This window comes from Oncorhynchus keta, chromosome 18, assembly GCF_023373465.1.
Source record: "Oncorhynchus keta strain PuntledgeMale-10-30-2019 chromosome 18, Oket_V2, whole genome shotgun sequence".
Lineage (NCBI taxonomy): Eukaryota > Metazoa > Chordata > Actinopteri > Salmoniformes > Salmonidae > Oncorhynchus > Oncorhynchus keta.
This window is the reverse complement of record NC_068438.1, coordinates 47,656,326-47,683,561: the sequence shown is the minus strand read 5'-3', so window position 1 is coordinate 47,683,561 and position 27,236 is coordinate 47,656,326. Positions and strand designations below refer to the sequence as shown.

The 27,236-nt window shown below is 50.9% G+C and overlaps 1 protein-coding gene across 6 annotated transcripts in view; it reads right to left on the bottom strand.

Annotated features, from left to right (window-relative positions):
• Window positions 1–3,174: 3,174 nt before the first annotated feature.
• LOC118397000 (SH2B adapter protein 2-like) overlaps window positions 3,175–27,236 on the bottom strand; it is a 63,783-nt gene continuing 39,721 nt past the window's right edge. For 4 of the 6 annotated variants that reach the window (XM_052468622.1, XM_052468619.1, XM_052468621.1 and 1 more), the window contains 7 exons: window positions 19,612–19,719; window positions 14,761–14,852; window positions 13,979–14,079; window positions 13,523–13,684; window positions 9,669–9,874; window positions 7,800–7,998; window positions 3,175–4,943 (listed from right to left, as the gene is read on the bottom strand). In XM_052468622.1, the coding sequence (XP_052324582.1) occupies window positions 4,573–4,943; window positions 7,800–7,998; window positions 9,669–9,874; window positions 13,523–13,684; window positions 13,979–14,079; window positions 14,761–14,852; window positions 19,612–19,719 (1,239 nt within the window). In that variant the 3' untranslated portion in view covers window positions 3,175–4,572. The remainder of the gene's footprint in view (window positions 4,944–7,799; window positions 7,999–9,668; window positions 9,875–13,522; window positions 13,685–13,978; window positions 14,080–14,760; window positions 14,853–19,611; window positions 19,720–27,236) is intronic. The other 2 variants (XM_052468618.1, XM_052468620.1) reach the window with 2 other exon arrangements.

Genomic DNA, 27,236 nt, shown 5'->3' with positions numbered 1-27,236 from the left:
CAGGAAACTCCCCAGACCTTAATTCCCTTGAGAACTTGTGGTCAATCCTCAAGGAGGTGGGTGGACAAACAAAAACCCACAAATTCTAACAAACTCCAAATATTGATTATGCAAGAATGGGCTGCCATCAGTCAGGATGTGGCCCAGAAGTTAATTGACAGCATGCCAGGGCAGATTGCAGAGGTCTTGAAAAAGAAGGGTCAACACTGCAAATATTGACTCTTTGCATCAACTTCATGTAATTGTCAATAAAAGCCTTGGACACTTATGAAATGCTTGTAATTATACTTCAGTGTTCCATAGTAACATCTGACGAAAAATATCTAAAGACACTGAAGCAGCAGGCTTAGAAAATGTATATTTGTCATTCTCAAAACTTTTGGCCACGACTGTAGATTGAGGGATAAAAATAATAATGACTTAAGAAAATGTTTTTTTTTTAAATCAATGGGTCTGAATACTTTCCAAATGCAGGAGTCTCTGCCTCTGCAGTGGTGCAGGAGTCTCTGCCTCTGCAGTGGTGCAGGAGTCTCTGCCTCTGCAGTGGTGCAGGAGTCTCTGCCTCTGCAGTGGTGCAGGAGTCTCTGCCTCTGCAGTGGTGCAGGAGTCTCTGCCTCTGCAGTGGTGCAGGAGTCTCTGCCTCTGCAGTGGTGCAGGAGTCTCTGCCTCTGCAGTGGTGCAGGAGTCTCTGCTCTGCAGTGGTGCAGGAGTCTCTGCCTCTGCAGTGGTGCAGGAGTCTCTGCCTCTGCAGTGGTGCAGGAGTCTCTGCCTCTGCAGTGGTGCAGGAGTCTCTGCCTCTGCAGTGGTGCAGGAGTCTCTGCCTCTGCAGGGGTGCAGTCTCTGCCTCTGCAGTGGTGCAGGAGTCTCTGCCTCTGCAGTGGTGCAGGAGTCTCTGCCTCTGCAGTGGTGCAGGAGTCTCTGCCTCTGCAGTGGTGCAGGAGTCTCTGCCTCTGCAGTGGTGCAGGAGTCTCTGCCTCTGCAGTGGTGCAGGAGTCTCTGCCTCTGCAGTGGTGCAGGAGTCTCTGCCTCTGCAGTGGTGCAGGAGTCTCTGCCTCTGCAGTGGTGCAGGAGTCTCTGTCTCTGCAGTGGTGCAGGAGTCTCTGCAGTGGTGCAGGAGTCTCTGCCTCTGCAGTGGTGCAGGAGTGCCGTGGTGCTCTGCTCTGCAGTGGTGCAGTCTCTGCCTCTGCAGTGGTGCAGGAGTCTCTGCCTCTGCAGTGGTGCAGGAGTCTCTGCCTCTGCAGTGGTGCAGGAGTCTCTGCCTCTGCAGTGGTGCAGTCTCTGCCTCTGCAGTGGTGCAGGAGTCTCTGCAGTGGTGCAGGAGTCTCTGCAGGAGTCTCTGCCTCTGCAGTGGTGCAGGAGTTCTGCAGTGGTGCAGGAGTCCTGTCTACCTAGTGGTGCAGACTAGTCTGCAGTGGTGCAGGAGTCTCTGCCTCTGCAGAACACCTTTGGTGTCCACTAGAGATCTCTGCAGTGGTGTCCAGTCAGTAAAAGTCCAAACCTATTCTCAGTGGTGCAAGTGCTGCAGTGGTGCAGTGTTCAATTCAAGTATGTTGTGAGTGGTGCAGGAGTTGGCCTGCAGTCAGTGAACCTGTCAAATGTCTTGTCCACTAGGGTGTCCATCAGCCAAACCTATTCTCATGAAGTGCTGAGCAGTGTTCAATTCAATATGTTGTGATCGGGGTTGGTGCTTGATCAAATGTCTTGTGGGTGGCTTAGAAACGGAAGACATGATGTTCATAATAACAGTTTGCTCAAGTTTTATTCACAGAAATATAAAGTTATGTCAAGTACATCACTCGGTACAAAATTACACAGACTCAAACTCAGCCAGACAACATAAATCAACACTACATGTTAAGTAAAACGAAGAGGACACCGGTCCGGCACGAGCCTCTGATATGTGACCAAGTCTGCTGTGACTCACTGGTTGCACTGAGAACAATGAAGAATGACATCAATAAGACTCGGTAGGAAAATTTAATTTACAACAGCTGAGGAATAAATACTCTTTAAAAAAAAAATACAATTTTAATTGGCACATTTACCACGAACTGCCCTTCCCCTCCCCTCATCCCTCCTCCTGTCAGTCTGATATGGCCATTATGGTGACAACGACCGTTGCCCTATGCTAGACAGGACTAATTACAAAATGCTGTATTAATACAAACCTGTTTCCGATTCTGTCCTAGCATGACCATCTAGGAACTACTGTACAGTTCTCGGTCCTTCCCGTAGGCCCCTGCCCCCTTGACTTCACCATGCAGCAGTGCCAGTATGAGGCACTAAGTCCCCCAATATATGGTCGCCAAGTCCCCCAAACTGTGGTCGCCAAGTCCCCTAAACTACGGTCGCCAAGTTCCCTGAACTATGGTCGCCAAGTCCCCCAAACTACGGTCGTCGAGTCCCCCAAACTACGGTCGCCGAGTCCCCTAAACTACGGTCGCCAAGTCCCCTAAACTACGGTCGCCAAGTCCCCTAAACTACGGTCGCCAAGTCCCCTACGGTCGCCAAGTCCCCTAAACTACGGTCGCCAAGTCCCCTAAACTACGGTCGCCAAGTCCCCTAAACTACGGTCGCCAAGTCCCCCTGTTTCAGCTGGTTTTCCTGTATTCTAATTCCATAATCAACCAGTTCTTTAGAATGTTCCAAACCAATTTTTTGAAACGAGTCAAGTCTTCAGGTGTCTGGAAATGATATGATACCTCAGACAGAAGACCATCACATAAAGGGGTGCTATAGGACCAGGTTAAGGAAACAACAGTAGCACATCACACATCAGGCTTGGGGCTGGACATCACAAGAGGTTAGTCAAACCCATAGAGGTCAGCCAGAACAATCCTCTGATATAGCTGATCATATCACTATTGCATGGCTTTCAAACAGCTGTCTTGGAGGTGCTTTCCATCGTACAGCACCTTTTTGTCTATATGTAAGATACCTCTTACAGTATATTCTGGAATGCCGAGCTGTGTTCCGGTAGGTGGAGATGTGAGCTGGAATGCTGAGCTGTGTTCCGGTAGGTGGAGATGTGAGCTGGAATGCTGAGCTGTGTTCCGGTAGGTGGAGATGTGAGCTGGAATGCTGAGCTGTGTTCCGTTGGAGATGTGAGCTGGAATGCTGGCTGTGTTCCGGTAGGTGGAGATGTGAGCTGGAATGTGTTCTGAGCTGGAATGCCGAGCTGTGTTCCGGTAGGTGGAGATGTGAGCTGGAATGCTGAGCTGTGTTCCGGTAGGTGGAGATGTGAGCTGGAATGCTGAGCTGTGTTCCGGTAGGTGGAGATGTGAGCTGGAATGCTGAGCTGTGTTCCGGTAGGTGGAGATGTGAGCTGGAATGCTGAGCTGTGTTCCGGTAGGTGGAGATGTGAGCTGGAATGCTGAGCTGTGTTCCGGTAGGTGGAGATGTGAGCTGGAATGCTGAGCTGTGTTCCGGTAGGTGGAGATGTGGCTCATGTTTTCAGGGTTGGGGTCAATTCCATTGGAATTCCAGTCAATTCAGGAAGTACACTGAGATTCCAAATTCTCTTTATTGCTTTTCAAGAGGACAATGTGGAATTGGAATTTGATTAACTTTCTGAATTTACTAGAATCGAAATGACCCCAACCCTGCATAATTTATCACCTTGACCTGAGGTCATCACTGCCAATGATCACATCATATGATCAAAGCGCTGTGTAACTGACAAGCACTAGGACCTTTTGCCTGTACACTGAGAACATCTCAAATAACACTAACACACCCATTACTATTACTGATGTTACCATTCATTTTGGCAAAGCTATAGGAAAAGAAAGCTTGTTGAACTTGTAACTCCCCTTGGGGACAGTGAGGATATCCGGGACAGACGAGAAGCAGCTTCACAAACATTAGGGATATGCTCAAGAGGGCCTGGGGAGGAAAACCATTTAGGTAGGGTAGCTTCAGCTCTGGTTACTTAGCAGGGCGGGGACAGAGGCTTTGTTCCTAGGGAATTGTGGGTAGGGCAGACAGGAAGTGGTCTGGTGAAGTGAATCAAAACCTCCACTGGGCCACTTCCTCTCTCTCTCTCTCTCCACCATCCCTGTCTCTCTCCATCCATCCCTGTCTCTCTCCATCCATCCCTGTCTCCATCCCTGTCTCTCTCCTTCTCCATCCATCCCTCTCATCACTCTCTCTCTCCATCCCATCTCTCCATCTCTCTCCCTCCATCCCATCTCTCTCCCTCTCCATCCCAACCCTCTCCCTCTCGATACATCACTCTCTCCCCCTCTCTCCTCCTCCATCCATCCATCTCTCTCCTCATCCATCCCATCCCTCCCGCTGTCTCCATTCATCCCTCCCTCTCTCTCTCTCATGACTAAATCATCTGTTTCTTCATATCCTTAATGTCAGCTGATGAGTGTGGCCACAGAGCCAGGGGTGAACTGGACACAGACACACCTTGGAGAAACAGGACATCTCTTGGAACACAAACAAGCAAATAAACAAGATAATGAGTGATCCATGTCCATCCATGACATTTCACATATTTAGTCCAAATCCCTGTACGTCCTGTGTCTCAGCCAATGAGAGCTCCCGGTTTGGTTGCGCCCAGTCTCAGTAGAAGGAGTACTGGTTCTCCACAGCTCTGGCCCTGCGTGTTCCATCTGTCTCTTGGTAGTCCTCAGAGGCACCACTAGAGGGATCTAACAGACGTTCTGAGCTGTTGCTCCTGCTAACCAGCCCCTCGCCTCCTCCTCCTCCTCCTCCTCCGCTGCCTGGCTCACCACGGGAGTGGGAAGGAAAGGCGATGGGCGAGGATGAGGAGCTGGATGATATCGGGGTGTCGGAGGGGGGCCCTGCCGGCAACGAGAACCCAGGGAGGTGAAGGGTTGGGTCAGTCCAGCAGCCTTGGTCCCTGGGTGGGGTGGGGAGCTGAGGCACGGTCACATCTGTGTGAGAGCAGTAGAGAGAGACGGGATATCTGTCTGTAAGAAAAGAGAAGTGTTTTTAGAGGCCTGATGCAGTTTGTTTTATCAAAGTATCTTTCATTAAACATAAAACACAAGTTAAAGTGTTGACGACCTTCTATACCATCACCTCTCTTGGTGGGACAACAACAGTAGTGCCACTGATGAAAACACGGCTAAGCAGCTTCTATCAATTACGCTTTTTACACGCTGGACCAACAACCCACTCACTGTGTGTGTGTGTCCGGGGGAAACAGAGGGTCTCTTTGTGAGTGTTGTGTTGGGGCCTGAGGCTGGGCCTGTTGTATAATCACCCCCCTCTCTCTCCCCCGTCTCTCTCTATGCACAGGAGGGCATTCATCCCCTGCCAGGCGAGTGGGTGGGGTGCGGTGGGGGTTGGGGCGGGGGGCTGGTCACTGGTTAAAACATCTAGTTAAAACTTTAAGACGGAGAAAAACATCAGTCTGAGGTCATCCCGCTGAAAGGTTGCTGACTTCTTCCCAAGCGATTCACTGGACCGAACGATGTTGTTGTTTCCTGCCAGACGTCAGACTGTCCTCTTTAATAACAAGGGTCAGACAGAGCTACCCAGGGGCTGTCCAAACTGATCATGAATGACAAACTGTTTCTAGAAGGACGTTCTCAACATTGGACCAGTTAAGAGCTTTAGAGTATATATATTGTAATGAAACAGCAGGCAGGGAGCAGGTCGAGAGGTCAGGCAGGGAGCAGGTCGAGAGGTCAGGCAGGGAGCAGGTCGAGACGTCAGGCAGGGAGCAGGTCGAGAGGTCAGGAAGGGAGCAGGTCGAGAGGTCAGGCAGGGAGCAGGTCGGGAGGTCAGGCAGGGAGCAGGTCGCGAGGTCAGGCAGGGAGCAGGTCGAGAGGTCAGGCAGGGAGCAGGTCGAGAGGTCAGGCAGGGAGCAGGTCGAGAGGTCAGGCAGGGAGCAGGTCGAGAGGTCAGGCAGGGAGCAGGTCGAGAGGTCAGGCAGAGAGCAGGTCGAGAGGTCAGGCAGAGAGCATGTCGAGAGGTCAGGCAGGGAGCAGGTCGAGAGGTCAGGCAGGGAGCAGGTCGAGAGGTCAGGCAGGGAGCAGATCGAGAGGTCAGGCAGGGAGCAGGTCGAGACATCAGGCAGGGAGCAGGTCAGGCAGGGAGCAGGTCGAGAGGTCAGGCAGGGAGCAGGTCGAGAGGTCAGGCAGGGAGCAGGTCGAGAGGTCAGGCAGGGAGCAGGTCGAGAGGTCAGGCAGGGAGCAGGTCGAGAGGTCAGGCAGTGAGCAGGTCGAGAGGTCAGGCAGGGAGCAGGTCAGGCAGGGAGCAGGTCAGGCAGGGAACAGGTCAGGCAGGGAACAGGTCAGGCAGGGAACAGGTCAGGCAGGGAACAGGTCAGGCAGGGAACAGGTCAGGCAGGGAGCAGGTCAGGCAGGGAGCAGGTCAGGCAGGGAGCAGGTCAGGCAGGGAACAGGTCAGGCAGGGAGCAGGTCGAGAGGTCAGGCAGGGAGCAGGTCGAGACGTCAGGCAGGGAGCAGGTCGAGACGTCAGGCAGGGAGCAGGTCAGGCAGGGAGCAGGTCGAGAGGTCAGGCAGGGAGCAGGTCGAGACGTCAGGCAGGGAGCAGGTCGAGACGTCAGGCAGGGAGCAGGTCGAGACGTCAGGCAGGGAGCAGGTCGAGACGTCAGGCAGGGAGCAGGTCGAGACGTCAGGCAGGGAGCAGATCGAGAGGTCAGGCAGGGAGCAGATCGAGAGGTCAGGCAGGGAGCAGGTCGAGACGTCAGGCAGGGAGCAGGTCAGGCAGGGAGCAGGTCGAGACATCAGGCAGGGAGCAGGTCGAGAGGTCAGGCAGGGAGAGAGGTCAGGCAGGGAGCAGGTCGAGACATCAGGCAGGGAGCAGGTCAGGCAGGGAGCAGGTCGAGAGGTCAGGCAGGGAGCAGGTCGAGAGGTCAGGCAGGGAGCAGGTCGAGAGGTCAGGCAGGGAGCAGGTCGAGAGGTCAGGCAGGTAGCAGGTCGAGAGGTCAGGCAGGGAGCAGGTCGAGACATCAGGCAGGGAGCAGGTCGAGAGGTCAGGCAGTGAGCAGGTCGAGAGGTCAGGCAGGAGCAGGTCGAGAGGTCAGGCAGGGAGCAGGTCGAGAGGTCAGGCTGGGAGCAGGTCGAGAGGTCAGGCTGGGAGCAGGTCGAGAGGTCAGGCAGGGAGCAGGTCGAGAGGTCAGGCAGGGAGCAGGTCGAGAGGTCAGGCAGTGAGCAGGTCGAGACGTCAGGCAGGGAGCAGGTCGAGAGGTCAGGCAGGGAGCAGGTCGAGAGGTCAGGCAGGGAGCAAACCTTCTTGCCACAGCTCGCATTGATGTGCCATCCTGGATGAGCTGTACTACCTGAGCCACTTGTGTGGGTTGTAGACTCCGTCTCATGCTACCACTAGAGTGAAAGCACCGCCAGCATTCAAAAATGACCAAAACATCAGCCAGGAAGCATAGGAACTGAGAAGTGGTCTGTGGTCCCCACCTGCAGAACCACTCCTTTATTGGGGGTGTCTTGCTAAATGCCTATAATTTCCACCTGTTGTCTATTCCATTTGCACAACAGCATGTGACATTTATTGTCAATCAGTGTTGCTTCCTAAGTGGACAGTTTGATTTCACAGGAGTGTGATTGACTTGGAGTTACATTGTATTGTTTAAGTGTTCCCTTTATTTTTTTTTTAGCAGTTTATATAAACCTGTTGTTCATGTTTAGAGGTGTGTGGGTGTGTGTGTGTGTTGGGCGTACCTGTGGGGGTGTGTGTGTTGGGCGTACCTGTGGGGGTGTGTGTGTGTATTGGGCGTACCTGTGGGGGTGTGTGTGTGTGTGTGTTGGGCGTACCTGTGGGGGTGTGTGTGTTGGGCGTACCTGTGAAGGTGTGTGTGTTGGGCGTACCTGTGGGGGTACCCTGTACTTGTACGTAGGAACGCAGTGTGATGTCAGCGGAGCCCCCCGACTCCAGAGGGATGGGGTGGGCATGGAAGTGCCTGAGCATATCTGACACGGTGTGGAACCACAGATGATGAACATGACACTGACCGTTACCATTCAGCGACAGACGCAGGTGCTGGGGGGCAGAGGAGAGAGAGGGGGGAGAGGGGGGAAGAGAGAGGAGGAGAAGGGGAGCGGGGGGGATTGTGAGTAATATAAAGTTTCACTTATAACACTCCTGTACATTAATGTAAGAGAGAGAGGGAAAATAAGAGGTTAAAAATAAGTAGAAGGGGAAGAATAGAGAGAGGAGTAGAGAGGTGAGGAGTAGAGAGGAGTAGAGAGAGGTGAGTAAGGAGTAGAGAGGTGAGAGAGGGGAAGAGAGAGGTGACTGAGGAGTAGAGAGGAGTAAAGAGGGGAAGAGAGAGGAGTAGAGAGGAGAAGAGAGAGGTGAGTGGGGAGTAGAGAGGTGAGAGAGGGGAAGAGAGAGGTGAGTGAGGAGTAGAGAGGAGTAAAGAGGGGAAGGGAGAGGTGAGTCAGGAGTAGAGAGGAGTAAAGAGGTGAGTGAGGAGTAGAGAGGAGTAGAGAGGGGAGTGAGGAGTAGGAGAGGTGAGTGAGGAGTAGAGAGGTGAGTGAGGAGTAGAGAGGTGAGTGAGGAGTAGGAGAGGTGAGTGAGGAGTAGAGAGGTGAGTGAGGAGTAGAGAGGTGAGTGAGGAGTAGAGAGGTGAGTGAGGAGTAGAGAGGAGTAAAGAGGGGAAGGGAGAGGTGAGAGAGGAGTAGAGAGGAGTAAAGAGGGGAAGGGAGAGGTGAGTGAGGAGTAGAGAGGAGTAAAGAGAGGTGAGTGAGGAGTAGAGAGGTGAGTGAGGAGTAGAGAGGTGAGTGAGGAGTAGAGAGGAGTAAAGAGGGGAAGGGAGAGGTGAGTGAGGAGTAGAGAGGAGTAAAGAGGTGAGTGAGGAGTAGAGAGGAGTAAAGAGAGGTGAGTGAGGAGTAGAGAGGAGTAAAGAGAGGTGAGTGAGGAGTAGAGAGGTGAGTGAGGAGTAGAGAGGAGTAAAGAGGGGAAGGGAGAGGTGAGTAAAGAGAGGTGAGTGAGGAGTAGAGAGGTGAGTGAGGAGTAGTGCAGTACAGTGTGCATTTATTTATTATTTTATATTTAGAGTAGAGAGGAGTGAGGAGGAGTGAGGAGTAGAGAGGAGTAGAGAGGTGAGTGAGGAGTAGAGAGGTGTAGAGAGGTGAGTGAGGTGTAGAGAGGTGAGTGAGTAGAGAGAGGAGTGGAGTAGAGAGGTGTAGAGAGGAGTAGAGAGGTGAGGAGTAGAGAGGTGTAGAGAGGAGTAGAGAGGGGGAAGCAGGTACAAGTTACACCATATTGCTTATACCAATCAAATCCTCTCAGATCTCCACAAGTGCGTAGGGGTCCATTTGGGATTTGGCCTAGCCCACTATACAGTGTGCATGCCCATAATATCCACACCAGTACTTAAGTCTGGGATAAACAGGGACATTGTCAATAGTCTGTCAGCAACCTGTCCTGTTTCCTGAAAGCAAATCCTTCAGTTGGCATCTTATGTTTGAAGATCAGTGCATGTGAAGGGGAGGAGGTATAAGTAAACCGCCTGCGATTGGCTGACCTTGCCCTGTCTGCAAATGGCTGGCCTTGGCGTTTCCCTTTCTGTGATTGGCTCACCTTGGTGTTTCCCTTTCTGTGATTGGCTGGCCTTGGTGTTTCCCTTTCTGTGATTGGCTTGACCTTGGTGTTTCCCTTTCTGTGATTGGCTCACCTTGGTGTTTCCCTTTCTGTGATTGGCTCACCTTAGCTTTGCCCTGGAAGTTAAAGGTGAGGACGTACTCTCCCGGGCGCGTCTCGCTTTGGCGAATCACAAACAGCCCGTGGCTCCTAGCTCCGCCCGCCAGCACCAGTTGGGCAGCACGCACGCGTGACAATGTCCCGTGGAACCATGGGTACTCCGCCAGGCTGGGTTCTGCCTCCGTCTCAGTCGCCCCGTCACCTAGAACCCCTGAAGGGAGGAGACAAAGATAAAGATCACATGATAAAAAGGTAGACCACCTTATTGATATTGAGTTGCAACCCCTTTTTTTCCCTCAGAACAGCCTCCATTTGTCGGGGCGTGGACTCTACAAGGTGTTGAAAGAGTTCCGCAGGGATGCTGGCCCATGTGGACTCTACAAGGTGTTGAAAGAGTTCCGCAGGGATGCTGGCCCATGTGGACTCTACAAGGTGTTGAAAGAGTTCCGCAGGGATGCTGGCCCATGTTGACTCTACAAGGTGTTGAAAGAGTTCCGCAGAGATGCTGGCCCATGTGGACTCTACAAGGTGTTGAAAGAGTTCCGCAGGGATGCTGGCCCATGTGGACTCTACAAGGTGTTGAAAGAGTTCCGCAGGGATGCTGGCCCATGTGGACTCTACAAGGTGTTGAAAGAGTTCCGCAGGGATGCTGGCCCATGTTGACTCGAATGCTTCCAACAGTTGTGTCAAGTTGGCTGGATGTTCTTTGGGTGGTTTACCTAAGGGTGACCAACGGGAACTGAACCCACTATCCTCGCGTTGCAAGCACCATTCAGTTCCCTTTACCTATTTACCTCAGGGGGACCAACGGGAACTGAACCCACTATCCTCGCGTTGCAAGCACCATTCTGTTCCCTTTACCTGTTTACCTCAAGTGGACCAACGGGAACTGAACCCACTTTCCTCGCGTTGCAAGCACCATTCTGTTCCCTTTACCTATTTACCTCAGGGGGACCAACGGGAACTGAACCCACTATCCTCGCGTTGCAAGCACCATTCTGTTCCCTTTACCTGTTTACCTCAGGGTGACCAACGGGAACTGAACCCACTATCCTCGCGTTGCAAGCACCATTCTGTTCCCTTTACCTGTTTACCTCAGGGGGACCAACGGGTACAGAACCCACTATCCTCGCGTTGCAAGCACCATTCTGTTCCCTTTACCTGTTTACCTCAGGGGGACCAACGGGAACTGAACCCACTATCCTCGCGTTGCAAGCACCATTCTGTTCCCTTTACCTGTTTACCTCAGGGGGACCAACGGGAACTGAACCCACTATCCTCTCGTTGCAAGCACCATTCTGTTCCCTTTAACTGTTTACCTCAGGGGGACCAACGGGAACTGAACCCACTATCCTCGCGTTGCAAGCACCATTCTGTTCCCTTTACCTGTTTACCTCAGGGGGACCAACGGGAACTGAACCCACTATCCTTGCGTTGCAAGCACCATTCTGTTCCCTTTACCTATTTACCTCAGGGGGACCAACGGGAACTGAACCCACTATCCTCGCGTTGCAAGCACCATTCTGTTCCCTTTACCTGTTTACCTCAGGGGGACCAACGGGAACTGAACCCACTTTCCTCGCGTTGCAAGCACCATTCTGTTCCCTTTACCTATTTACCTCAGGGGGACCAACGGGAACTGAACCCACTATCCTCGCGTTGCAAGCACCATTCTGTTCCCTTTACCTGTTTACCTCAGGGGGACCAACGGGAACTGAACCCACTATCCTCGCGTTGCAAGCACCATTCTGTTCCCTTTACCTGTTTACCTCAGGGGGACCAACGGGAACTAAACCCACTATCCTCTCGTTGCAAGCACCATTCTGTTCCCTTTAACTGTTTACCTCAGGGGGACCAACGGGAACTGAACCCACTATCCTCGCGTTGCAAGCACCATTCTGTTCCCTTTACCTGTTTACCTCAGGGGGACCAACGGGAACTGAACCCACTATCCTTGCGTTGCAAGCACCATTCTGTTCCCTTTACCTATTTACCTCAGGGGGACCAACGGGAACTGAACCCACTATCCTCGCGTTGCAAGCACCATTCTGTTCCCTTTACCTGTTTACCTCAGGGGGACCAACGGGAACTGAACCCACTTTCCTCGCGTTGCAAGCACCATTCTGTTCCCTTTACCTATTTACCTCAGGGGGACCAACGGGAACTGAACCCACTATCCTCGCGTTGCAAGCACCATTCTGTTCCCTTTACCTGTTTACCTCAGGGGGACCAACGGGAACTGAACCCACTTTCCTCGCGTTGCAAGCACCATTCTGTTCCCTTTACCTATTTACCTCAGGGGGACCAACGGGAACTGAACCCACTATCCTCGCGTTGCAAGCACCATTCTGTTCCCTTTACCTGTTTACCTCAGGGGGACCAACGGGAACTGAACCCACTATCCTCGCGTTGCAAGCACCATTCTGTTCCCTTTACCTATTTACCTCAGGGGGACCAACAGGAACTGAACCCACTTTCCTTGCGTTGCAAGCACCATTCTGTTCCCTTTACCTGTTTACCTGGGGGACCAACGGGAACTGAACCCACTATCCTCGCGGTGCAAGCACCATTCTGTTCCCTTTACCTGTTTACCTCAGGGGGACCAACGGGAACTGAACCCACTATCCTCGCGGTGCAAGCACCATTCTGTTCCCTTTACCTGTTTACCTCAGGGGGACCAACGGGAACTGAACCCACTATCCTCGCGTTGCAAGCACCATTCTGTTCCCTTTACCTGTTTACCTCAGGGGGACCAACGGGAACTGAACCCACTATACTCGCGGTGCAAGCACCATTCTGTTCCCTTTACCTGTTTACCTCAGGGGGACCAACGGGAACTGAACCCACTATACTCGCGTTGCAAGCACCATTCTGTTCCCTTTACCTGTTTACCTCAGGGGGACCAACGGGAACTGAACCCACTATCCTCGCGGTGCAAGCACCTTTCTGTTCCCTTTACCTGCTTACCTCAAGTGGACCAACGGGAACTGAACCCACTATCCTCGCGTTGCAAGCACCATTCTGTTCCCTTTACCTGTTTACCTCAGGGGGACCAACGGGAACTGAACCCACTATCCTCGCAGTGCAAGCACCATTCTGTTCCCTTTACCTGTTTACCTCAGGGGGACCAACGGGAACTGAACCCACTATCCTCGCAGTGCAAGCACCATTCTGTTCCCTTTACCTGTTTACCTCAAGTGGACCAACGGGAACTGAACCCACTATCCTCGCGTCGCAAGCACCATTCTGTTCCCTTTACCTGTTTACCTCAGGGGGACCAACGGGAACTGAACCCACTATCCTCGCAGTGCAAGCACCATTCTGTTCCCTTTACCTGTTTACCTCAGGGGGACCAACGGGAACTGAACCCACTATACTCGCGGTGCAAGCACCATTCTGTTCCCTTTACCTGTTTACCTCAGGGGGACCAACGGGAACTGAACCCACTATACTCGCGGTGCAAGCACCATTCTGTTCCCTTTACCTGTTTACCTCAGGGGGACCAACGGGAACTGAACCCACTATCCTCGCGTCGCAAGCACCATTCTGTTCCCTTTACCTGTTTACCTCAGGGGGACCAACGGGAACTGAACCCACTATCCTCGCAGTGCAAGCACCATTCTGTTCCCTTTACCTGTTTACCTCAAGTGGACCAACGGGAACTGAACCCACTATCCTCGCGTCGCAAGCACCATTCTGTTCCCTTTACCTGTTTACCTCAGGGGGACCAACGGGAACTGAACCCACTATCCTCGCAGTGCAAGCACCATTCTGTTCCCTTTACCTGTTTACCTCAGGGGGACCAACGGGAACTGAACCCACTATCCTCGCAGTGCAAGCACCATTCTGTTCCCTTTACCTGTGGTGGGGCTTTTCCCCTGGGCCTCTGGGGACTGGAGGAAGCGCTCCAGGGGGACATGGGAAGGGTGCTGGGTGAAGGGTAGTTCTCTACAGCGGACAGAGGGGGCGCTATACAGTTCTGCTGCGGAGCCGCAGGATCTCTCAGGGGTGCGATGAACACCTTGGACACAGAAACACAACATTATAAGATACTGTACATACATTACAACCTTACACAGCAGCCAGATTGACAGCACATCCATTTCCCTCAAAAGGCAATGTGTGTGTGTGTGTGTGTCCCTGTACATTTACCTGTATGTATGTGTGTGTGTGTGTCCCTGTACATTTACCTGTGTGTGTGTGTGTGTGTGTGTGTGTGTGCGTGCGTGCGTGCGTGCGTGCGTGCGTGCGTGCGTCCGTCCGTCCGTCCGTCCGTCCGTCCGTCCGTCCGTGAGCGTGTTTGTGTTTGTCTCACCCTCTGACAGAAGCTCACAGCTGCAGGAGGCCACCATGGAGAACTCTTTAGACGCCTGGCCGTGGGGACATGACGCCAGCTCAATGTCATCTCCACTGTCCCTGTGTCACACACACAGACACACAGGTAAATGTACAGGGACACACACAGTGCCCACACACACACAGGTAAATGTACAGGGACACACACACACACACACAGGTAAATGTACAGGGACACACACACACACACACACAGGTAAATGTACAGGGACACACACATACAGGTAAATGTACAGGGACACACACAGTGCCCACACACACACACAGGTAAATGTACAGGGACACACACACACATACAGGTAAATGTACAGGGACACACACACACACACACACACACACACAGGTAAATGTACAGGGACACACACACACACACATACAGGTAAATGTACAGGGACACACACACACACACACACACACACACAGGTAAATGTACAGGGACACACACACACACAGATACAGGTAAATGTACAGACACACACACACACACACACACACACACACACACACAGGTAAATGTACAGGGACACACACACACACACATACAGGTAAATGTACAGGGACACACACAAAATGTATCTCTGTTTATGGCTGTCTAAATACATGCCTGGACTGAACAGACAAACTCACTGTACCAGGAAAAACTCAGTGTGAGAGAGGGATCTGTCAAACTCTTACAGGGTGATTAATGGCTGTGTGCTGTTCCCCCCTCGGTGAACAGTAAATATTTAACCCTCCATTTACCCAGGGTCCATACAGTCCTGGATGTCAGACACCCAGGAGTTTTTCTGCAGCGAGTCGATGGTCTCCAGGATATATTCACCTCCATTTTCCACCTGTGGAGAGAAAACACACCAAACCACAGAACAGTTACTGTGGGAGTCCAGAGGGGAGACAGACTGCAAGAAAGAGAAGCAAGCTGTTAGTTTGGTTTGTCAGGTATTCGTGTCTATAAAGTAGTGTGGTGAGAACAGAACAGAGAGAAGACAGGGTAGTGTGAGAGAACAGAACAGAGAGAAGACAGGGTAGTGTTGTGAGAGAACAGAACAGAGAGAAGACAGGGTAGTGTTGTGAGAGAACAGAACAGAGAGAAGACAGGGTAGTGTGAGAGAACAGAACAGAGAGAAGACAGGGTAGTTGTGAGAGAACAGAACAGAGAGAAGACAGGGTAGTGTTGTGAGAGAACAGAACAGAGAGAAGACAGGGTAGTGTTGTGAGAGAACAGAACAGAGAGAAGACAGGGTAGTGTTGTGAGAGAACAGAACAGGGAGAAGACAGGGTAGTGTTGTGAGAGAACAGAACAGAGGGAAGACGGGGTAGTGTGAGAGAACAGAACAGAGAGAAGACAGGGTAGTGTGAGAGAACAGAACAGAGAGAAGACAGGGTAGTGTGAGAGAACAGAACAGAGAGAAGACAGGGTAGTGTTGTGAGAGAACAGAACAGAGAGAAGACAGGGTAGTGTGAGAGAACAGAACAGAGAGAAGACAGGGTAGTGTGAGAGAACAGAACAGAGAGAAGACAGGGTAGTGTGAGAGAACAGGGAGAAGACAGGGTTGTGTGAGAGCACAGAACAGAGAGAAGACAGGGTAGTGTTGTGAGAGAACAGAACAGGGAGAAGACAGGGTAGTGTGAGAGAACAGAACAGAGAGAAGACAGGGTAGTGTTGTGAGAGGTAGAACAGGGAGAAGACAAGGTAGTGTTGTGAGAGGTAGAACAGGGAGAAGACAGGGTAGTGTTGTGAGAGGTAGAACAGGGAGAAGACAGGGTAGTGTTGTGAGAGGTAGAACAGGGAGAAGACATGGTAGTGTGAGAAAACAGAACAGAGAGAAGACAGGGTAGTGTGAGAGAACAGAACAGAGAGAAGACAGGGTAGTGTTGTGAGAGGTAGAACAGGGAGAAGACAGGGTAGTATTGTGAGAGGTAGAACAGGGAGAAGACAGGGTAGTGTTGTGAGAGAACAGAACAGGGAGAAGACAGGGTAGTGTTGTGAGAGAACAGAACAGGGAGAAGACAGGGTAGTGTTGTGAGAGGTAGAACAGGGAGAAGACAGGGTAGTGTTGTGAGAGGTAGAACAGTGAGAAGACAGGGTAGTGTTGTGAGAGAACAGAACAGAACAGGGAGAAGACAGGGTAGTGTTGTGAGAGAACAGAACAGAGGGAAGACAGGGTCGTGTTGTGAGAGAACAGAACAGGGAGAAGACAGGGTAGTGTTGTGAGAGAACAGAACAGGGAGAAGACAGGGTAGTGTTGTGAGAGAACAGAACAGGGAGAAGACAGGGTAGTGTTGTGAGAGGTAGAACAGGGAGAAGACAGGGTAGTGTTGTGAGAGGTAGAACAGGGAGAAGACAGGGTAGTGTTGTGAGAGGTATAACAGAGAGAAGACAGGGTAGTGTTGTGAGAGAACAGAACAGGGAGAAGACAGGGTAGTATTGTGAGAGGTAGAACAGGGAGAAGACAGGGTAGTGTGAGAGAACAGAACAGGGAGAAGACAGGGTAGTGTGAGAGAACAGAACAGAGAGAAGACACGGTAGTGTGAGAGAACAGAACAGGGAGAAGACAGGGTAGTGTTGTGAGAACAGAACAGGGGGAAGACAGGGTAGTGTTGTGAGAGGTAGAACAGGGAGAAGACAGGGTAGTGTTGTGAGAGGTAGAACAGAGAGAAGACAGTGAGTGTAGTGTTGTGAGAGAACAGAACAGGGAGAAGACAGGGTAGTGTTGTGAGATGTAAAACAGGGAGAGGACAGGGTAGTGTGAGAGAACAGAACAGGGAGAAGACAGGGTAGTGTTGTGAGAGGTAGAACAGGGAGAAGACAGGGTAGTGTTGTGAGAGAACAGAACAGGGAGAAGACAGGGTAGTGTTGTGAGAGGTAGAACAGGGAGAAGACAGGGTAATATTGTGAGAGAACAGAACAGGGAGAAGACAGGGTAGTATTGTGAGAGAACAGAACAGGGAGAAGACAGGGTAGTATTGTGAGAGGTAGAACAGGGAGAAGACAGGGTCGTGTTGTGAGAGGTAGAACAGGGAGAAGACAGGGTAGTGTTGTGAGAGAACAGAACAGAGAGAAGACAGGGTAGTGTTGTGAGAGAACAGAACAGAGAGAAGACAGGGTAGTGTTGTGAGAGGTAGAACAGGGAGAAGACAGGGTAATATTGTGAGAGAACAGAACAGGGAGAAGACAGGGTAGTGTTGTGAGAGAACAGAACAGGGAGAAGACAGGGTAGTGTTGTGAGAGGTAGAACAGGGAGAAGACAGGGTAGTGTTGTGAGAGGTAGAACAGGGAGAAGACAGGGTAGTGTTGTGAGAGGTATAACAGAGAGAAGACAGGGTAGTGTTGTGAGAGAACAGAACAGGGAGAAGACAGGGTAGTATTGTGAGAGGTAGAACAGGGAGAAGACAGGGTAGTGTGAGAGAACAGAACAGGGAGAAGACAGGGTAGTGTGAGAGAACAGAACAGAGAGAAGACACGGTAGTGTGAGAGAACAGAACAGGGAGAAGACAGGGTAGTGTTGTGAGAACAGAACAGGGAGAAGACAGGGTAGTGTTGTGAGAGGTAGAACAGGGAGAAGACAGGGTAGTGTTGTGAGAGGTAGAACAGAGAGAAGACAGTGAGTGTAGTGTTGTGAGAGAACAGAACAGGGAGAAGACAGGGTAGTGTTGTGAGATGTAAAACAGGGAGAGGACAGGGTAGTGTGAGAGAACAGAACAGGGAGAAGACAGGGTAGTGTTGTGAGAGGTAGAACAGGGAGAAGACAGGGTAGTGTTGTGAGAGAACAGAACAGGGAGAAGACAGGGTAGTGTTGTGAGAGGTAGAACAGGGAGAAGACAGGGTAATATTGTGAGAGAACAGAACAGGGAGAGGACAGGGTAGTATTGTGAGAGAACAGAACAGGGAGAAGACAGGGTAGTGTGAGAGAACAGAACAGAGAGAAGACAGGGTCGTGTTGTGAGAGGTAGAACAGGGAGAAGACAGGGTAGTGTTGTGAGAGGTAGAACAGGGAGAAGACATGGTAGTGTGAGAAAACAGAACAGAGAGAAGACAGGGTAGTGTGAGAGAACAGAACAGAGAGAAGACAGGGTAGTGTTGTGAGAGGTAGAACAGGGAGAAGACAGGGTAGTATTGTGAGAGGTAGAACAGGGAGAAGACAGGGTAGTGTTGTGAGAGAACAGAACAGGGAGAAGACAGGGTCGTGTTGTGAGAGGTAGAACAGGGAGAAGACAGGGTAGTGTTGTGAGAGAACAGAACAGGGAGAAGACAGGGTAGTGTTGTGAGAGAACAGAACAGGGAGAAGACAGGGTAGTGTTGTGAGAGAACAGTAGAACAGGGAGAAGACAGGGTAGTGTTGTGAGAGAACAGAACAGAGAGAAGACAGGGTAGTGTTGTGAGAGAACAGAACAGAACAGGGAAGACAGGGTAGTGTTGTGAGAGAACAGAACAGGGAGAAGACAGGGTAGTGTTGTGAGAGAACAGAACAGGGAGAAGACAGGGTAGTGTTGTGAGAGAACAGAACAGGGAGAAGACAGGGTAGTGTTGTGAGAGAACAGAACAGGGAGAAGACAGGGTAGTGTTGTGAGAGGTAGAACAGGGAGAAGACAGGGTAGTGTTGTGTGAGAGGTAGAACAGGGAGAAGACAGGGTAGTGTTGTGAGAGGTATAACAGAGAGAAGACAGGGTAGTGTTGTGAGAGAACAGAACAGGGAGAAGACAGGGTAGTATTGTGAGAGGTAGAACAGGGAGAAGACAGGGTAGTGTGAGAGAACAGAACAGGGAGAAGACAGGGTAGTGTGTGAGAACAGAACAGAGAGAAGACAGGGTAGTGTGAGAGAACAGAACAGGGAGAAGACAGGGTAGTGTTGTGAGAGAACAGAACAGGGAGAAGACAGGGTAGTGTTGTGAGAAGTAGAACAGGGAGAAGACAGGGTAGTGTTGTGAGAGGTAGAACAGAGAGAAGACAGGAGTAGTGTTGTGAGAGAACAGAACAGGGAGAAGACAGGGTAGTGTTGTGAGATGTAAAACAGGGAGAAGACAGGGTAGTGTTGTGAGAGAACAGAACAGGGAGAAGACAGGGTAGTGTTGTGAGAGGTAGAACAGGGAGAAGACAGGGTAATATTGTGAGAGAACAGAACAGGGAGAAGACAGGGTAGTGTTGTGAGAGAACAGAACAGAGAGAAGACAGGGTAGTGTTGTGAGAGAACAGAACAGAGAGAAGACAGGGTAGTGTTGTGAGAGGTAGAACAGGGAGAAGACAGGGTAATATTGTGAGAGAACAGAACAGGGAGAAGACAGGGTAGTGTTTTGAGAGAACAGAACAGGGAGAAGACAGGGTAGTGTTGTGAGAGGTAGAACAGGGAGAAGACAGGGTAATATTGTGAGAGAACAGAACAGGGAGAAGACAGGGTAGTATTGTGAGAGAACAGAACAGGGAGAAGACAGGGTAGTATTGTGAGAGGTAGAACAGGGAGAAGACAGGGTAGTGTTGTGAGAGAACAGAACAGGGAGAAGACAGGGTCGTGTTGTGAGAGGTAGAACAGGGAGAAGACAGGGTAGTGTTGTGAGAGAACAGAACAGGGAGAAGAGTGTTGTGTGCTGGTTTCTTACCCTTACCTTCAGGACGAAGGTGTTGTCTCTGTCAGGCATCTCCAGGGGCATGGTGGTCCTCACCTCCACAATGGCAGACAGAGGGATGCTCACCTTGGGCTTTGATGACTGTTAAACACACACACAGGCACACACACAGGCATACACACACACACAGGCATACACACAGGCGCATGCATACACACATACACACACACAAACACCCCCACACACACACACAGGCACACACACACCCATACAGGCATACACACACCCATACAGGCACACACACACCCATACAGGCACACACACACACACACACACACAGCCATACACACACACACAGCCATACACACACACACACAGCCATACACACACACACACAGGCATTCACACATACACACACAGGCATACACAGGGGAGTATTGTGACACAGAACAGGCACACACACAGGCATACACACACACACACCCATACAAACACAGGCATACACACACACACACCCATACAAACACAGGCATACACACACACACACACAGGCATACACACACACATAGGCACACACACACAGGCATACACACACACACACCCATACAAACACAGGCATACACACACACACACAGCCATACACACACACACAGCCATACACACACACACAGCCATACACACACAGGCATTCACACATACACACACACAGGCATACACACAAACATAGGCACACACACAGGCATACACACACACACACCCATACAAACACAGGCATTCACACACACACACCATACAAACACAGGCATACACACACACACACACAGGCATACACACACACATAGGCACACACACACAGGCATACACACACACACACCCATACAAACACAGGCATACACACACACACACACAGCCATACACACACACACAGCCATACACACACACACAGCCATACACACACAGGCATTCACACATACACACACAGGCATACACACACACATAGGCACACACACACACAGGCATACACACACACACACCCATACAAACACAGGCATTCACACATACACAAACAGGCATACACACACACACAGGCATTCACACACACACACAGGCATACACACACACACAGGCATTCACACACACACACACACATACCTTTTAGATTTCAATTCAAATGTTCTGTGTGTGTGTGTGTGTGTGTGTGTGTGTGTGTGTGTGTGTGTGTGTGTGTGTGTGTGTGTGTGTGTGTGTGTGTGTGTGTGTGTGGCATGTCAGTTGATCTGACTGGATCATCAGTCTGTTCTTTATCTCCCTGTACACTGACTAGCTGTCCTGGTCCTCCACTCAGCTCATCTCCCATACGACTGACTCGCTGTCCTGAGTCCTTCACTCAGCTCATCTCCCTGTACAACTGACTAGCTGTCCTGAGTCCTCCACTCAGCTCATCTCCCTGTACGACTGACTAGCTGTCCTGAGTCCTCCACTCAGCTCATCTCCCTGTACGACTGACTAGCTGTCCTGAGTCCTCCACTCAGCTCATCTCTCTGTACGACTGACTAGCTGTCCTGAGTCCTCCACTCAGCTCATCTCCCTGTACGACTGACTCGCTGTCCTGAGTCCTTCACTCAGCTCATCTCCCTGTACGACTGACTAGCTGTCCTGAGTCCTCCACTCAGCTCATCTCCCTGTACGACTGACTAGCTGTCCTGAGTCCTCCACTCAGCTCATCTCCCTGTACGACTGACTAGCTGTCCTGAGTCCTCCACTCAGCTCATCTCCCTGTACGACTGACTAGCTGTCCTGAGTCCTCCACTCAGCTCATCTCTCTGTACGACTGACTAGCTGTCCTGAGTCCTCCACTCAGCTCATCTCCCTGTACGACTGACTAGCTGTCCTGAGTCCTCCACTCAGCTCATCTCCCTGTACGACTGACTAGCTGTCCTGAGTCCTCCACTCAGCTCATCTCCCTGTACGACTGACTAGCTGTCCTGAGTCCTCCACTCAGCTCATCTCTCTGTACGACTGACTAGCTGTCCTGAGTCCTCCACTCAGCTCATCTCCCTGTACGACTGACTAGCTGTCCTGAGTCCTCCACTCAGCTCATCTCCCTGTACGACTGACTAGCTGTCCTGAGTCCTCCACTCAGCTCATCTCCCTGTACGACTGACTAGCTGTCCTGAGTCCTCCACTCAGCTCATCTCTCTGTACGACTGACTAGCTGTCCTGAGTCCTCCACTCAGCTCATCTCCCTGTACTGACTAGCTGTCCTGAGTCCTTCACTCAGCTCATCTCACTGTACGACTGACTAGCTGTCCTGAGTCCTCCACTCAGCTCATCTCCCTGTACGACTGACTAGCTGTCCTGAGTCCTCCACTCAGCTCATCTCCCTGTACGACTGACTAGCTGTCCTGAGTCCTCCACTCAGCTCATCTCCCTGTACGACTGACTAGCTGTCCTGAGTCCTCCACTCAGCTCATCTCCCTGTACGACTGACTAGCTGTCCTGAGTCCTCCACTCAGCTCATCTCCCTGTACGACTGACTAGCTGTCCTGAGTCCTCCACTCAGCTCATCTCTCTGTACGACTGACTAGCTGTCCTGAGTCCTCCACTCAGCTCATCTCCCTGTACGACTGACTAGCTGTCCTGAGTCCTCCACTCAGCTCATCTCACTGTACGACTGACTAGCTGTCCTGAGTCCTCCACTCAGCTCATCTCCCTGTACGACTGACTAGCTGTCCTGAGTCCTCCACTCAGCTCATCTCCCTGTACGACTGACTAGCTGTCCTGAGTCCTCCACTCAGCTCATCTCCCTGTACGACTGACTAGCTGTCCTGAGTCCTCCACTCAGCTCATCTCCCTGTACGACTGACTAGCTGTCCTGAGTCCTCCACTCAGCTCATCTCCCTGTACGACTGACTAGCTGTCCTGAGTCCTCCAATCAGCTCATCTCCCTGTACGACTGACTAGCTGTCCTGAGTCCTCCACTCAGCTCATCTTCGGGGGATGAATATAAAAAGGGTACTTCCTGTATCTAAAAGGGATATTTCCTGTTCCTCTTGCCCCACTGAGATCACATCACATCCTTGCCAATAGTCAACAATACCTTGACTCCATTCAAAAACTGTACCTGAAAAACAGTTTGTAACTAATCTCATCTGAGATGACTAGATTGATTAAAAGCACCATGAAGGAGACGTACCTACTTCTATAGGAAGTCAAATCTTCGTGGAGTTAAGGAGAGAAGGAAGCATTTTGGTACTGGCCCTCTGTCTGTTCTGCCTATGCCTCCATCTTGTTATAAGGCAGGGTGCTGCCTAAAGTTTACTGTATGACAAGAGTATTGTGTGTTCTCTCCTCCCGTTGTCTGTCTGTCGGTCTGCTGGGAGATTGATGGTGTGCTGGTGGGGCCTGAAGCAGAGGCAGAGCATCCGGGCCAGACCGGGGCCAGGCAAGTGAGACTTCGTGCCTCAGATACTAAGTCTCACAGACACCGTCGACTCCACAGAGCTTTGGCTTGTGAGAACCTGGACCCATAGCCACTTAGTATCACATCCGGCCGTGATCGGGAGTCCCATAGGATGGCGCACAATTGGCCCAGCATCGTCCGGGTTTGGCCGGGGGTAGGCCGTCATTGTAAATAAGAATGTGTTCTTAACGGACTTGCCTAGTTAAATTAAAAGGTTAAATAAATTATTTTAAAGTGTCTCAGAATACGAGTGCTGATCTAGGATCTGTCCATACAATATTATTAGTGTGATCTCTATCCAGACCAATGTTCTCTGTCCTGATCCACCATCCTGACCACTATTCTCCGTCCTGACCACTATTCTCCGTCCTGACCACTATTCTCCGTCCTGACCACTATTCTCCATCCTGACCACTATTCTCCATCCTGATCACTATTCTCCATCCTGATCACTATTCTCCATCCTGATCCACCATCCTGACCACTATTCTCCATCCTGATCCACCATCCTGACCACTATTCTCCATCCTGATCACTATTCTCCATCCTGACCACTATTCTCCATCCTGATCACTATTCTCCATCCTGATCACTATTCTCCATCCTGACCACTATTCTCCATCCTGATCACTATTCTCCATCCTGACCACTATTCTCCGTCCTGATCACTATTCTCCATCCTGATCACTATTCTCCATCCTGATCCACCATCCTGACCACTATTCTCCGTCCTGACCACTATTCTCCGTCCTGACCACTATTCTCCGTCCTGACCACTATTCTCCATCCTGATCACTATTCTCCATCCTGATCACTATTCTCCATCCTGATCACTATTCTCCATCCTGATCACTATTCTCCGTCCTGATCACTATTCTCCGTCCTGACCACTATTCTCCGTCCTGACCACTATTCTCCGTCCTGATCACTATTCTCCGTCCTGATCACTATTCTCCGTCCTGACCACTATTCTCCGTCCTGACCACTATTCTCCGTCCTGACCACTATTCTCCATCCTGATCACTATTCTCCATCCTGACCACTATTCTCCGTCCTGACCACTATTCTCCATCCTGACCACTATTCTCCATCCTGATCACTATTCTCCATCCTGACCACTATTCTCCATCCTGACCACTATTCTCCATCCTGATCACTATTCTCCATCCTGACCACTATTCTCCATCCTGATCACTATTCTCCATCCTGATCCACCATCCTGACCACTATTCTCCATCCTGATCCACCATCCTGACCACTATTCTCCATCCTGACCACTATTCTCCGTCCTGACCACTATTCTCCATCCTGACCACTATTCTTCATCCTGATCACTATTCTCCATCCTGATCACTATTCTCCGTCCTGATCACTATTCTCCGTCCTGACCACTATTCTCCGTCCTGACCACTATTCTCCGTCCTGACCACTATTCTCCATCCTGACCACTATTCTCCATCCTGACCACTATTCTCCATCCTGACCACTATTCTCCATCCTGACCACTATTCTCCATCCTGACCACTATTCTCCATCCTGACCACTATTCTCCATCCTGACCACTATTCTCCGTCCTGACCACTATTCTCCGTCCTGACCACTATTCTCCGTCCTGACCACTATTCTCCATCCTGACCACTATTCTCCATCCTGATCACTATTCTCCATCCTGATCACTATTCTCCATCCTGATCACTATTCTCCATCCTGATCACTATTCTCCATCCTGATCACTATTCTCCATCCTGACCACTATTCTCCATCCTGATCACTATTCTCCATCCTGACCACTATTCTCCATCCTGATCACTATTCTCCATCCTGATCACTATTCTCCATCCTGATCACTATTCTCCATCCTGATCACTATTCTCCATCCTGATCACTATTCTCCATCCTGATCACTATTCTCCGTCCTGACCACTATTCTCCATCCTGACCACTATTCTCCATCCTGACCACTATTCTCCATCCTGACCACTATTCTCCATCCTGACCACTATTCTCCATCCTGACCACTATTCTCCATCCTGACCACTATTCTCCATCCTGACCACTATTCTCCATCCTGACCACTATTCTCCATCCTGACCACTATTCTCCATCCTGACCACTATTCTCCATCCTGATCACTATTCTCCATCCTGATCACTATTCTCCATCCTGACCACTATTCTCCATCCTGACCACTATTCTCCATCCTGACCACTATTCTCCATCCTGACCACTATTCTCCATCCTGATCACTATTCTCCATCCTGATCACTATTCTCCATCCTGACCACTATGCTCCATCCTGATCACTATTCTCCATCCTGATCACTATTCTCCATCCTGATCACTATTCTCCATCCTGATCACTATTCTCCATCCTGATCACTATTCTCCATCCTGATCACTATTCTCCATCCTGATCACTATTCTCCATCCTGATCACTATTCTCCATCCTGATCACTATTCTCCATCCTGATCACTATTCTCCATCCTGATCACTATTCTCCATCCTGATCACTATTCTCCATCCTGACCACTATTCTCCATCCTGACCACTATTCTCCATCCTGATCACTATTCTCCATCCTGACCACTATTCTCCATCCTGATCCACTCCTGATTCTCCATCCTGACCACTATTCTCCATCCTGATCACTATTCTCCATCCTGATCACTATTCTCCATCCTGATCACTATTCTCCATCCTGACCACTATTCTCCATCCTGATCACTATTCTCCATCCTGATCACTATTCTCCATCCTGACCACTATTCTCCATCCTGACCACTATTCTCCATCCTGACCACTATTCTCCATCCTGATCACTATTCTCCATCCTGACCACTATTCTCCATCCTGATCCTGCTCTAAGAGGCTTTGTGGATACGGGCCCTGATTAGACACCCGTAGTGAAGCAGTCACTGTTGAGCCGTGGACTTGTACGTCTCTTCAGGGAACAGTGTCTTTGTGGCCATTGGGCACCTGGATCACAAGTGGTCTCTTTTCCCACCTCGGTGACTGAATCAGTTTACAGAAACTCTCTCTCTCTATATAATAACATTATTAATTCATGTACAAATCATAAAATGACCAAATCTGTTCACAGGAATGGATAACAGTAGAGATTCCTCCAGTCTTCGCAGATTTGGGAAAATCTGCATTTTGTTTTAATACCCCAATTTTGTGGAACATTCTGGAGAGTTCATTGCAGTTATGTGTGCCGGTGCCACTCAGGAAGTTTCAATTATTGATCGAGGACCTCTATGTAGTTGAATGTGATTGTTTTAAAATGTTTATTTTATATTGTTTTTACTGTGCTGACTTTGTTTTATACACATACATGTAGTATGTTTTAATATTCCGTGTTTTATTGTCATGTGTACAGGGCTCTCTTATAAAACAGAGTCTCAAATGACTCCCTGTTTAAATAAAGGTTCAATAAATCAAATCCTCATACTGTGTCTCTCTCCGTAAAGCCATGTGCTCCTGAGTGTTTCCCCTGAGTCTGCTGCTTACCAAGCTGCCTGATTTGAGGTCCTTCAGAAATCCCTCCATCCCCCTCCCTCCCTCCATCTCCCTCCATCTCCCTCCCTCCATCTCCCTCCCTCCCTCCCTCTCCTCCCTCCCGCCCCGCCATCCCCCTCCCTCCCTCCCGCCATCCCCATCTCCTCCATCCATCCCTCTCCCTCCCTCCCTCTCCCTCCCTCCCGCCCGCCATCCCCCTCCCTCCCTCCCAGCCATCCCCCATCCCTCCATCTCCCTCCCTCCCTCACTGAACCCTCTCCCTCCCTCCCTCCCTCCCTCCATCCCTCCATGCCATCCCGACCAAATCCCTCCCAGGAATGGATAACGCCATCCCCCTCCCTGCCGCCATCCCACTCCCTCTTCCATCTCCCTCCCTCCCTCCATCTCCCTCCCTCCATCTCCCTCCCTCCATCCCCTCCCGCCATCCCCCTCCCTCCCTCCCCCTCCAGCTTTCCCGTTTATCCCCCTCCCTCCCTCCCGCCTGATCCCCCTCCCTCCATCTCCCTCCCTCCATCTCCCTCCCTCCCCCTCCAGCTCTCCCCCCTGCTCCTGATCCCGTTTAAATCCATCTCCCTCCCTCCATCCCCCTCCCTCCCTCCCGCCATCCCCTCCCGCCATCCCCTCCAGCTCTCCCTGATTTGATCCCCCTCCCTCCCCCCTCCCTCCATCCCCCT